At 38.6% G+C, this 14644-nt stretch overlaps 1 protein-coding gene across 1 annotated transcript in view; it reads right to left on the minus strand.

Moving 5' to 3' along the window:
* Window positions 1-14644, minus strand: part of DENND2C (DENN domain containing 2C) — an 84119-nt gene that overhangs the window by 34565 nt on the left and 34910 nt on the right. Inside the window, 5 exon segments of the mRNA XM_030935716.1 lie at window positions 1594-1764; window positions 2682-2794; window positions 3204-3340; window positions 4859-5391; window positions 5393-5867. Coding sequence (XP_030791576.1) covers window positions 1594-1764; window positions 2682-2794; window positions 3204-3340; window positions 4859-5391; window positions 5393-5662 — 1224 coding nt within the window. The 5' untranslated portion in view covers window positions 5663-5867.

Raw genomic sequence — 14644 nt, forward strand, 5'->3', positions numbered from 1 at the left:
AGCTAATTTTTTGTATTTTTTAGTAGAGAAGGGGTTTCACCGTGTTAACCAGGATAGTCTCGATCTCTTGACCTCATGATCCACCAGCCTTGGCCTCCTAAAGTGCTGGGATTACAGGCGTGAGCCACCACGCCTGGCCCAGTTTAGCTTTAAAAAACCTCTATGTCTTTAACTTTTCACATAGTAAAGAGGAAGGGGCAGAAAACTGATCATAAGAATTAAACTGTGGAATAGAATATTTCCCAAGGAATCAATCAACAGTTACTAACCCAAGAAACAGATGTGACTTTTGTTTAATGTTAAAATCAAGTACAAAAAGTACATGTTAGGCCGGGCGCAGTGGCTCAAGACTGCAATCCCAGCACTTTGGGAGGCCTAGGCGGGTAGATCACGAGGTCAGGAGATCGAGACCATCCTGGCTAACACAGTGAAATCCCCTCTCTACTAAAAATACAAAAAAATTAGCCGGGCGTGGTGGTGGGCATCTGTAGTCCCAGCTACTCAGGAGGCTGAGGCAGGAGAATGGCGTGAACCCAGGAGGTGGAGCTTGCAATGAGCCGAGATTGCGCCACTGCACTCCAGCCTGGGCAACAGAGCAAGATTCTATCTCACAAAAAAAAAAAAAAAAAAAATTACATGTTAAATGAACAAATTCAGATGGGATTAAAGAAGGAATAATATTTAAGTGATCTGATTTCTTCATTACAGCACAATATTTGCACAGTATTTTGACAATTCTGATAACACCCTGCATTACAGCAGAACAAAGTAACAGAGAAAGTTTAAAAATTTTTCATATAATTTCTTCAGTGTTTCTCCTAAGAGAAAATGTCTATCAGTCTGGTGCAGTGGCTCACACCTGCAGTCCCAGAACTCTGGGGGGCCAAGGCAAGAGGATTGCTTGAGGCCAGGAGTTCAAGAACAGCCTGGGTAATATAGCGAGACTCTATCTCTACAAAATAAGTAAACACGTAAGAAAAAATATATATATGTATGCCTGCAAGTAATCTCAATTTCTTCATTTTGGTTGCAATGCTTCCAGTAGAGATGACATACAGACTTACTGCCTTTTCTCCCTTGAGGGAGAAGTCATTTATGTATTATGATTGCTGATAATTTCTATTCCCAAGTAATAGATTTGTTTTTTTCTTTGGAAATTTTTGCCCCAAATAAATGGCATATACTTTTTCGTTACTGAAAATCTGTAAACTCAAGCACAAAACTGAACTCACTTTGGCAATGATATGAATGAGTGAATTAGAACAACACTGAAGCCATCCTGAGAGAACGCCCTTTTACATAAGATTCTGGTGCTTCCTTGAAATAGGCAGATGATTTTAATGAGAGCTAAAGTAACTGAAGCGAAGTCCCCATCTAAATCAATTTTACAAATCCATAATGAAACTCTGGCAAAAGCCATTCATGCACTTTTCTAGCATGAGCAAAAATTTAAAACGTAACGCTGCCTTCCAAGTCTTCTAATCCCAGTAGGTCAGTTCTAACCTATTATTCATTCCAGTCTACAGTTTACTTATTCTCATTCATGGAAATGCTGAAATAAGAGTCAAAGAATGAAAGCACTGGAGTCTTTACCCTTGGAAGATTTTTCATTTTCCTGTTTGCAACTTCACCAGCTCGGAAAAGCTTCCATTCCGTTAAAGTGACCGGCAAAGTGGTATCTTTTGTGAGCTTTGACCGCAAATAAGCTTGTGAGTTCTTTACTTCCATAGTCTTCCGGTGAAGGAATTGAGGTTTGGGAGGGAGCTAAAACAGGATAAGATGTACTGTTAAGATCACCTAGTTCTGTTGTTGTTGTTTGTTTGTTTGAGATGGGGTCTTGCTCTGTCACCCAGGCTGGAACTCAGTGGCATGATCATGGCTCATTGCAGCCTCAACCTCAGAGCTCAAGCGATCCCCCCACCTCAGCCCCTTGAACAGCTGGGACTACAGGCACGTGTCACCACATCTGGCTATTTTTTTTTGGTAAAGATGGGGTTTTACCAGGTTGCCCAGGCTGGTCTCAAACTCCTGGGCTCAAGCACTCCTCCCACCTCCGCCTCCCAAAGTGCTGGGATTATAGGTGTGAGCCACTGCGCCTGGCCAGCATCATCTAGTTAATCTCTGTGTTATCATACAAAGTCAAAGCTATTCCAGAAATGCATTTATCCTATATTTCATTTAAAATCATTTCAAATGAAGATAACATAATTTCTTTCTCACCATTTATAAAGAAGTTTCTCAGGTTTCTAATCCAAAGTTCCACTACCGGGTAATCAAATTCCCAGAAAACAATGGCCCACAGTTTTCATGAACTCTAGGGAGCCTTTGCTTCTAGGTGTCTCGCAGGCTTTCAGGGACTAGGAAGGTAATTTAATGGGCATAGGTTGATGTAGATTAATAGGGAAAGTGGGAACTAAAGTGAACTGAAAAGTTCATGGCTGTCTAAAGGCATATATATTCAATTATTTTTGAAGTGTTAACCACCAAAAAAAAAAAAAAAAAAAAAAAAAAAAAAGCTGTATGCTATCCCAAAAACAAAACAAAACAAAAAAACCACCACCAACATTAAAACTTACATTTCAGTGCCTCTTAGTTCTGGCCCCAGTTAAATACCCTTAATCTTTTTGTAGATACCATGAATAAGATTCTAATGTTTTCTTCAATTAATTATCTGGTTATACCTTGGGCGCTTTAAAAGCACTTTTAGCGGGTGGTAGCTTCCATGCTGAAGGGGATCTCCACATAGGTAAAGGCTGCACTGGAATATCTTCATATGGATTTTCTTTGGTGGGATCTTAAAAAATAATTTTAAAAAAGTTTACATGAACATAATTAAATGCAAAGATAACCACGGCTAGCAAAAGAAAGAAAAAGCTAACTATGTTCAGCTTTCTTATTCGACATTGCCGTAGGGATGTGGGTTAAAGCACTTTAAGCTTACAAAACCACTTATGTGTCCAACAGAGCTAAAAGAATTCTCAAAATGCTATATTATAAAAATCTACTTATGAGCTGAGCAGTCTATCACATTAGTTGTAAAATTCATTAGAGAATAAAATAATTTATACACCAAAGGTTTCCATGCTAAAGAGAAAAACCTAGGGCAATATATGCTTGATTATAGAAGAAAATACCATCCTACAATTAAAGGCTTCACCAAATACATAATCATCAAACTTAATTGCAAAGTTGTCAACACCTACATATGATATCTTCATAGATATTGTCCTCAGACTGTGTGTAATAAAGTGCTGACCCAGAATTTTTTCCAAGTTCTTCATGAATCATCTGTGAGTTCCGATTTCGAAAGTGCTGAATATCCTCAAATTCAAAGGATTTCCTTAAGAAAATAGATATATTTTAAAGTTATATCTTTCAAAGCTCTAATCTTTATTTTTTAACATTTTTATTTATTTATTTGATTGTTTTATTATTGTTATTTCTTGAGACAGAATCTCAGTCTGTTGCCCAAGCTAGAGTGCAGTAGCACAATCTTGGCTCACTGAAACCTCTGCCTCCCAGGTTCAAGTGATTCTACATTGCCGTAAGGATGTTACGCCTGGGATTAGAGACGCATGCCACCATGCCCAGCTCTTTTTTGTATTTTTAGTAGAGACGAGGTTTCACCATCACCACCAGGCTGGTCTTGAACTCCTGACCTCAGGTGATCTGCCTGCCTCAGCCTCCCAAAGTGCTAGGATTACAGAAAATTCTAATCTTCTTCAAATTGGTATGGGAGACAGAAATAAATAAGTACAGAACTTGTATGCAAAATTACAAAGGTGTTTTATCAGAGATCTAAGAATAATGAAGTAGGCTGTGCCTTGTAAACACCATGAGAAAACTGGATGCTTGCAGCGAATCACATTCATGTTCTACATTGGGTTCCTTTATTAAGTTCACTTAGTAAGGAAAAGTGGGGCTGAGGCCAGCATGCCCTAAACGAAGTGGAAGAATGTTACTGCTTCCCTACAGAATTTTTTAATTTAAATTTTATTTTATTTTATTTTAGAAGCAGGGTCTCATTCTGCTACCCAGGTTGGAGTGCAGTGAAGTGATCACAGATCACTGTAGCCTGAGCTCTTGGGTTCAAGTAATACTCCCAAGTGGGTAGGATGACAGGAACACATCACCACACCTGGCTAATTTTTTCTTTTTTTTTTTTTTCTGTAGAGACAGGGTCTCACTATGTTGCCCTGTCTAGTGTTTGGCTGGTCTTGGACTCCTGGCCTCAGGTGATCCTCCTGCCCCAGCCACCCAAAGTGCTGGGATTGAGCCAGCACACCCAGCTCCTATAGATTAATTTTGTTTTTTGTTTTTTTGAGACTGAGTCTTGCTCTGTCACCCAGGCTGTAGTGCAGTGGCACGATCTCAGCTCACTGCAAGCTCAGCCTCCCAGGTTCAAGTGTTTCTTCTGCCTCAGCCTCCTGTATAGCTGGGACTACAGGTGCACACCACCACGCCCAGCTAATTTTGTATTTTTAGTAGAGACAGGGTTTCACCATGTTGGCCAGGCTGGTCTTGAACTCCTGACCTCAAGTGATCTGCCAGCCTCAGCCTCCCAAAGTGCTGGAATTACAGGAGTGACCTACCATGCCCGGCGCTGGCCCAGATTCTTAAAGATGTATTAATAAAATGGAAGGTGTTCTGATGCTCTTATGTCAGTAGATTATCTTAGACATTACTACATTTCTGCTTTTTTCTCTTATTTTCCTTCCACATTAATCAACACCTGCATGTTCAAATCAAGGCCATCACCTAAGCTGGGAAATGGAAACTGGTTTGAAAAGGAAAAAGAAGCTCAATAATCCTGTAAGGGAAATACCTACAAGTGTTTATCTGTAGGATAAAAACATACCTTTTAGATCTTCCTCTTATTTTTCCACCATATTTCTTTGGTTCAGGTTCCTGAGAAGAGGCCAAAGAAGATTGTGCACAAGAATTATTTTCACAGTATTTTTTGTCACAGTTTCTTTCTTTATACGGCATAACACCAGATTCGGATAAATATCTGAATGTCCTACGAGGTTTTGGCAAAGGATTTATGGAAGGTCCACATTCTTGCCCCTCAGGCTCAGAGTAAATATTTTCTAAGCTCTTGGTTATTCCGTATGAACTATCCAGAACTCTGAAGTTCAGTTCTTTTTCTGAAGAGTCACAATGTTCTAAAGCCAAATTTAAGAGTTTATCTGGGGGAAGTGCTTCTATTTTCTTCCACAGTATTTGTGAGGTATAGAAGTTTCCTGGAGGTAATGAAGTCTCTGGATCTAAGACATCTTCTTTACAGCTTTCAATTTCTTTGACCCGAGAACACACCCAGTTGGATTCTGATTCATTTTTAAAGAAGTGTGTATCATCATATTCCTGTTTCTTATTTTCATTCTCACTTTGATTCATGGCTTTTGGTATCTTCATTTATATCTAGACCTACATTCTCACAGCTGGTTACATCCAAGTTTTTGCTCTTTCTCTCAGCTATAGGATTTTTCTTAGGAAGGATCTCTTGGTGACAGTTATATCTCACTCCAAAGTCCTTTGGACGCCACTTTTCTGGATTAGATATATTAGCCCTTCCTTCCCATTGAGAAATTTTTTGTTTGATATTTTTGCAGTGGCTTCTTGACAGTGTCTGAACAGCAGTACGAGAAAAGCCAACATCCATGTTCCCAACTGGGTGAATGACAAGTGATTAATCTTACAAAGGTTCCATTACAAGTAAATGTGAAATATTGTATTCTTTATCCTGTCAGAATCCAAACGATTCCAGTATTTTCCCTTCATGTTTAACTTGTAAATCTCTTTGTAAAAAGAACAATTTTGATCAGTGATCCTTGTTGAAAATGGCTACAACCTGATCTTGAATAATCCTGTGAAAATGACACAAAAATATGTTAACACATTTTATAATTTCCTAATTTAAAACTCCACTGAAACACTGTCCACCTATCCCTCCATAATTCATATACATTGCACATGTAAAAACATACCTGTCATCTATTAAGTGATCCAACTACATAAAGGCACTCCTAAGATGGTGAGACAATAATACTAACAAAACATTATTTCTGGTATTTTTCAAATTGTCAGCTTTAATGTTCTGCCATATTTAATTTCCTAAAGTTAGCTAGAATGAGATTTTAGAAAAAATTATACATAGTAGTATACAATATTATTTCGTAATAAATTAATTCCTTTTTTTGAGACAGAGTCTTGCTCTGTCACTCAGGCTGGAGTGCAGTGATGGTGATCTTGGCTCACTGCAACCTCTGCCTCCTGGGTTCAAGTGATTCTTCCACCTCTGCCTACTGAGTAGCTGTGACTACAGTTACGTGACACCACACCTGACTAAGTTTTTGTATTTTTTGTATAGACGGAGTTTCTCCATGTTGCCCAGGCTAGTTTTGAACTTCCTGAGTTCAAGCAATCCACCCCCTTGGCCTCCCAAAGTGCTGGGATCACAGGCATGAGGCACTGCACCTAGGCATAAATTAATTCTTTGTGAAACCTTCTCTTAATGAAACAAGGAGCAATGGCGTATCATAAGGAGCATATATATGCACAGAATTACATCTCAAAAACCCCCCAAAATTTATGTATGTCCACAGCAAGAGCCAGTTAGCATGGAAACACACCAATAGCCAACTTCCTCTTCCTGTCTTACGTTGATTAATAATATCAGCCCATCATATAGCCTATTTCAACTTTACTTTTAGCAGCACAGGATTCCATATACACTAAAGACAACTCAAGGTGCTCATTAACTATCAGTTGCTTTAAAATGTAATAACCTATTTTGATGACTGGACTTCACACATCTATGCTACCACACCCTTGACCCAAATCAACACAAATACTTACAGCCACTGTCACATTCCTTCCTTTCACACAGAGGCTTCATTCAGGCCCATAAACCATTTCCTCATATGTAAGCTTCAGTGGAAAACTTTTCCTACCAACTGAGTAAAGACCTGATCTCAAGTTCTACTGTATACTTGTTAAAAATAGCAGTTGATTCAAAACTTCCTGAGGCAGGGATCATCCTTCCTTGAGCTTTGTCTGTGTGGCCTTGATTAACAGGCAGGAAAATATCTTAGCCCAGCTCTGTCAGTACAGCTGACCAAAACTGTTACATACAGAAAGCACACAAAAATGTTATTCTTGGCAGAGCAACTGCTAACTAAGACTTCCATCAACTTTCATTTAAACCATTCCTACCTACAAATCTGTGGGAAAACCAGCTTTGCCAGCAAATAAACTTTGGTGACAGTCTGATGCAAAAATAAAAAAACTTCCAAAAAACTTTCAGAAATTAACCTCATGTGGATGAAAACATAATAACTATACCCAAAGCCCAAAACACCACAACTGTTGCACAGAACTCTTGATAAAAAACGAATGCATACAATTTAAAGATCTAATCTGCTACTGTTGATTATTAAAACTGAAAATTCTTTTCTTGCTTCTGATATTTACAGGGAATTCCTAGGATTTTAAGGTGTCTTTGAGACTCAAGTTTTCTTCACTATAGACAAGATAGGACTTTTTTTCTCTGGCTCCTGGGAAACTCCTAGAGGTTTTTGGTGGTCCTTGTTAACCCTTTCTTTATTCTTCTCTGGTTAATGTGTCTTAAGCGTGAACGGCTCAAATTGAGAAAAAAAAAAGATGAAAATTGTCAGGGCTAAAAAAAATTTTTGACCTGAAAATTACTGGCAACATGGCTGGGTGTGGTCACTCACACTTGTCATCTCAGGACTTTGGGATGTTGAGGCAGGAGCATCACTTGAGGCCAGGAGTTTGCGAGCAGCCTGGGCAAAACAATGAGACTTCATCTCTACTAAATAAATAAATATATAAAATTAGCTGTGCATGGTGGCATGTACCTACAGTCCCAGCTACAGGTTGGGAGCGTGAGGCAGGAGGACTGCTTAAGCCCAGATATTGGAAGCTGTGGTGAGTTATGATCACAGCATTGTGATCTAGCCTGGGTGATGGAGCAAGACCCCAACTCATAAAAACAAAACAAAACAAAAAAAAGGTAAAAGTCAAATGACTGGCAACATGGCTAAACCTATAGAATTCACACACAAATATGAATGATGTATACTGATGGTGTTTCAGTTGAACAGAGTAGCACGGCAGGTAAGACTCTCATAAAATAGGTAGGTATTTACTTTCTCCTAAATGTATGCTTTAATACATTATAGCTTTCAAAAAATGAACTATTTCAAAAATGAAAACACTTTAATGAATTTTAACTAGATCTATGACTGTACTGATAACACAGAAAACCTGTCTTAGAGCTGATTTAACAGTTTCAATTTTTGCCAAATTAACTTACACGCTTTATAATGTGGTTTCCCTATTCTCACATATAGGTTGTGATTTTGTCCCATCCAAAAATAAGAATTGCTCACCTCAGTTGTTTGCTTACAGAAACCTCACATCTGTCCCTTTAACCTAATTATATTCTGAGCCACCTTGCTCCTCAGTGCCTCCTCTCCCATGGCTCTCCCAGCCTATGAGATCTTATTCATCCCATTCCTCATCTTCCCAGTTTCTTGCCTTAACCTCCATTATTATTGGTGGACATCCTAACTCCTAAGTGCTGGCCCAACTTTCAAATCCTAGATCTCTCCCAAGATTTGTCTTTTGAAAACTTCCAAAAGCCAACTTATTTGCATACTTGTTCTAGAGACTGCTTCTCAAGTTTGCTTTAACAGTTCTAACAGAAACAGAGGTTGAGAAAATCTAACAGTTTCAACAATTTTAAGAATCATTTTGTCTTTTATTTTTATAGCACAAAATGAGTCAGAGACTTTTTCAGCTATTAAAAACTACCGAAGTCAGGTGCGACTCACAAGAAGAGAAGGCAGAATACACATAACCACAATGGGCAATTTCAACAAAAGAAACAACAGCGGTCATTCAGTTCCTCACCTGAACAATAGAAGTATAAACATAAAAACTCACGCATGATTTTTTTCTTTTATGAGATGAAGTTTTGCTCTTGTTGCCCAGGCTGGAGTGCAATGGTGTAGCCTCGGCTCACTGCAACCTCTGCCTCCCGGGTTCAAACAATTCTCCTGCTTCAGCCTCCTGAGTAGCTGGGATTACAGGTGCCCATCACTGCACCCAGCTAGTTTTTTACATTTTTAGTAGAGACAGAGTTTCACCATGTTGGCCAGGCTGGTCTCGAACTCCTGACCTCAGGTGATCCAGCTGCCTCAGCCTCCCACAGTGCTGGGATTACAAGCGTGAGCCACTGTGCCCGGCCACGCATGATTTTTAGAAGCCTATTCAAACAGCATACTTTAAGATGACTCTTAATCATGTCCCTTTCTTTTTATTTTCTATTGCTCTTCTGTGTATTTATTTTCATTCAAGAAATATACCAACTGTAGTTTACCAGCTTAAAATACCATTTATAACATAACCTATCATATATAGAATTTTGTGTATTTAACATATTAAGAGAAACCAATCTGAATTCACTCAAGTAAATTAAATTCTCCTTGGGAAAGAGGATACTGATGCTCTATTTTACTAATTCAGGTCTTGGACAGGGCAAGTTTCTCACTCCAAATCTTTTAAAATATTTTATTTGATTAGATATAAGCATCTGGAAAAATAACTTGGAAGAATTTGGAACATTCTAAAATCTGATTTATAAAATAATTGAGGGGTACACTGTAAAAATAGTGAATTTTACCTCAATTAAAAAGAAAACTGGCTGGGCGCAGTGGCTCACGCCTGTAATCCCAGCACTTTGGGAGGCTGAGGCAGGTGGATCACGAGGTCAAGAGAACGAGACCATCCCGGCCAACACGGTGAAACCCCATCTCTACTAAAAATATAAAAAATTAGCTGGGCATGGTGGCACGCACCTGTCATCCCAGCTACTCGGGAGGCTGAGGCAGGAGAATCGCTTGAACCCGGGAGGTAGAGGCTGCAGTGAGCCGAGATCACGCCACTTCATTCCAGCCTGGCGACAGAGCAAGATTCTGTCAAAAAAAAGAAGAAAATTGATGAAAGGGACCAGGAAAACTTCACTTCTGGCCATGATGGAGTAGCTGAACTAGGCTTGCCTTTCCCACATTAATAACTATAAAACCAGAAATATATATAAAATAAATGCTTTCAGATACTGGATAACAGATAGCTTAGGATTGTGATCCCTGAAAGAAGAGAGAAAAATGAGGCAGGTTCTATGATGGCCCAGCTTTCTCCCTGGAGACTCCAGAAAGTAGGGTCAGGAAGGGAAACCCAAATAGACATGGCAACCTTACTGAGTTGAGGATAATGAGATTGGAATATGGAGAGGCTGAGGCAAACGGAATTTTCAGGGCACAGTATCAGAAAAGAGAGTAACATAGAGAAAAAGCTCCAGAAATCTACACAGAGTCCCCTTGAATCTTTGGTTGAATACTAAGCTGTTAATGCATAGGGTAATACTACATGAGGCTAGACAACGAACAACTAGTGGAGAAAGAAAAACTATGGGGGATTTTTAAGCTAAACCAGGGTTCACCCAGCTCTGGGAAACCCTCAAAGTCCAACAACAGAGGAGCAACCTCATTGAACGCCCAGTTAATTCAGTAGAGAAACAAGAGGTCATGATTTACCAGTAGGATGAAATTAACCCTAGAGTAAAGGCTATCTTAGAGCCACCCTAACAAGGATTAAGTTGATTCTTATGAAATTTAAGTATGCACAAAAACAAAATTCAGTAATTTTTACATGAAGACAACTAAATCCAGACACTCAGCAATGTAACATTTAAAATGTCTGGGCGTGGTGGCTCACACCTGTAATCCCAGCACTTTGGGAGGTCAACGTGGGTAGATCATCTGAGGTCAGGAGTCCGAGACCAGTCTGGCCAATATGGCGAAATCCCATCTCTACTAAAAATACAAAAATCAGCTGAGCATGGTGGCACATGCCTGTAATCCCAGCTACTTGGGAGGCTGAGGGAGGAGAATTGCTTGTACCCGGGAGGTGGAGGTTGCAGTGAGTCGAGATTGTGCCACCGCACTCCAGCCTTGGAGACAGAGCAAGACTCCGTCTCAAAAAATAAATAAAAACAAATAAAATGAAATAAAATAAAATGTCCATCATCTAATCAAAATTACTAAACATACAAAGAAACCTGAAAATAAGACCTATACCCAGGAGAAAAATCAATCAATAGAAGTAGAACCGGGCCGGGCGCAGTGGCTCACACCTGTAATCCCAGCACTTTGGGAGGCCAAGGCGGGTGGATCACAAGGACAGGAGATCGAAACCATCCTGGCTAACACGGTGAAACCCTGTCTCTACTAAAAACACAAAAAATTAGCTGGGTGTGGTGGCAGGCGCCTGTAGTCCCAGCTACTCGGGAGGCTGAGGCAGGAGAATGGCCAGAACCCGGGAGGCAGAGCTTGCAGTGATCCGAGATTGCATCACTGCACTCCAGCTTCGGCGACACAGCAAGACTGTGTCTAAAAAAAAAAAAAAAAAGAAGTAGAACCAAAATAGTACAAAATAAAAGAAATAGATCCAAAATAACAGACATGATGGAATTGGCAGACAGGGACTTCAATTTAGCTATTATAAATATTTTCATAAATTTGAAGGAAAACATGAACATAAGTAGAGTAATGGAAGATATAAAAAAAGACAACAAATAAAACTTCTGGAGCTTAAAAATATACTATCTGAAATGAAAAATTCACTGGATGGGTTGAAGAGCAGATTTTAGTTATTTTAGAAGGAATGACCAATAAAGTTGAATAAGTAGCAATAGAAACTGTTTTTAAAAACGCCTGAAGCACAAAGTGAAGAAAAAAAGCTAAAACAAAGATGAAAAACAGAGCTTCACTGGGACAACATCAAGTGGTTTTGCTTTACCCTACATATAACTGGAGTCGCAGAAATGAAGGGGTCGGGAGTGGGGACAGAAAACAAATATTTCAAGTAAAAACAGATGAAAATTTTCTAAATTTGATGAAAACTCTAAACCCAAAGATCCAAGAGGCTCAACAAACCCCAAACAGGATAAACACAAAGAAAGCCACCAGGCAAACCATAATCAAGTTGCTAAAAACCAGTGATAAAAAGAAAATTCTTAAGAAGTCAGAGAAAATATATATATAGAGGGGAAACAAGGTAAGCCAGAAAACAAGGAAAATTTTTAAAGTGCTGGAAAAAACCCAACAACTGCAAATCTAGAATTCTAGACACAATCTTCAAAACAAAGGCGAAATAAAAATGCTTTCAGTTAAACTAAGCTGTAAAAATCTGTCAACAGCAGACCTGCATTCAGAGCCAGTGACATAATTCATGAGTCCAAGTATAAATTGAAAATGTGGGGTCCCTGTTCAAAAGGCAGTAAAAGTGCCTTTAAAGGTACACATAAAGCTTTTTCTTTTCTTCTGTAGCCTTGCTTTCAACTTGTGGTTTTTTTTATTTTCTATTTAACACTGTTTTAAGTAAAAAAAGAAAATTATGCTATTAGCAGAAATTTTACATGTATCTATATTTAGTGCCCATTTTAAATGCAAATATCAGCACGTTTAACTCGTATGCAGCATCACGTAAAAAATAATGTTAAAGTTCTTCAAGTTGAAGAAAAAATGATACCAGATAGATATCTGCATCTAAAAAAGGAATGAGGAGAACAAAACATGGTACTTGTGGATAAATATAAAAGGCATATTTTTTCTTGTTAATCTCTTTAAAAGATGACTAAAGTAAACATGATAATGCACTGTGAAATTTACAACAATGTGGAAATAAATGTAAGACCAGGGCATAAAGGTAGGAATGGAAAATTGTGTATGGTGTTGTAAGTTTCTCTAACCCACAATGGAACTGAATTAAAAATCACTTCACGCCAACGCGGTGTCTCACGCCTGCAATCCCAGCGCTTTGGAAGGCAGAGGCAGGTGGATCACTTGAGGTCAGGAGTTCAAAATCAGCCTGGCCAACATGGTGAAGCCCCGTCTCTACTAAAAACACAGAAATTGGCCAGGCATGGTGGCACATGCCTGCAATCCCAGCTACTCAGGAGGCTGAAGCATTAGAATCACTTGAAGCCAGCGAGGTTGCAGTGAGCCAAGATCGTGCCACTGTGCTCCAGCTTGGGCAACAGAGTAAAGCCCTAGCTCAAATAAATAAATAAATAAATAAATAAATAATTTTTTAAAAAGACAGAAAAAAGAAAAAAGAAATCACTTTACATATGATATGAAGTGGTACTTTATATATAATTTTAAAATGATGGGTTAAAGTTGTGTTATAAACCCTAATGAAACTACAAAGAAAAAAAAGAATAGCTAAGAAGTCAACAAAAAAAGATTAAATGGAATTCTAAACAAAAATGGATGCCAAAAAAGCAGAGGAGTTGGAGGGGGAACCCTAAGAATGGTAACAACAATAATAAAAAACCCACATGGGATAAACAGAAAATGAATAGCAAGATGGTACACTTAAATCTGACTTTATCAATAATTGTATTGTATATAAATAGGTTAAGCTCCAAGCACAAGGCAAAGATGATCAAACTTAATTTAAAAAGCAAGACCTAACTCTATGCTGTTCATAAAAAAATGCACTTTGAATACAAAGAGACAGATTTGTAAAAGAGACACAAACAGTAAACACTATCATAAGAAAGCTGGATTGTCTATATTAATATCAGACAAGGTAGACTCCTGAGCAAGAAATAACAGCAGTGATAAAAGAGGGACATTACAAAAAGATAATGGAGGCAATTCATCAAGAATACCTAACAATTCTAAATGTTCATGCACCTAGTAAGAGTTTCAAAAATGTAAGAAGCAAGAAAATATCAAAACTAAAAAGCCAAATGGACAAATCCACAATTTTAGTTGGGGATTTCATAACTTTTCAACCCTAGTTGATAAAACATATAGACAGAAAATCAGTAAATATATAAAATCTTTGAATATCACTATCAATCAACTTGACATTTTAGAATGCTTTACTCAACAAACATAAAATACATACTCTTTTCTTTTTTTTCTTTTCTTTTTTTTTTTTTTTTTTGAGACAGAGTCTCACTCTGTTGCCCAGACTAGAGTGCACTAGCGTGATCTCGGCTCACTGCAGCCTCAGCCTCCTGGGTTCGAGCGATTCTCCTGCCTCAGTCTCCTGAGTAGCTGGGACTATAGGCACGTGCCACCAAAAATACATACTCTTCTCAAGTGTACATGAAACATTCACCAATTGACCATATGTTGGGCCATAAAATAAGACTCAATAAATTTTAAAAGACTGACATCATACTGAGAATGTTTTCTAGCCCAAAATGGAACTGAAAGAGAAATCAGTAACAAAAAGATATCTGGAAAATCCCAAATTATTTGGAAATAAATCTTATAAAATAAAAAAGTTTAAAAACACTAAGTGAGGATACTACTTCTTGATATTTGAAACTGGAACACGGCTGGGCATGGTGGCTCAAGCCTGTAATCCCAGCACTTCGGGAGGCCGAGTCAGGCGGATCACCTGAAGTTAGGAGTTGAACACCAGCCTGGCAAACCCTACCTCTACTAAAAATACAAAAATTAGCCAGGCGAAGTGTCATGCACCTGTAATCCCAGCTACTAGGTAGGCTGAGGTACGAGAATCGCTTGAACCTGGG

This window comes from Rhinopithecus roxellana, chromosome 8 (assembly GCF_007565055.1).
Source record: "Rhinopithecus roxellana isolate Shanxi Qingling chromosome 8, ASM756505v1, whole genome shotgun sequence".
Classification (NCBI taxonomy): Eukaryota; Metazoa; Chordata; class Mammalia; order Primates; family Cercopithecidae; genus Rhinopithecus; species Rhinopithecus roxellana.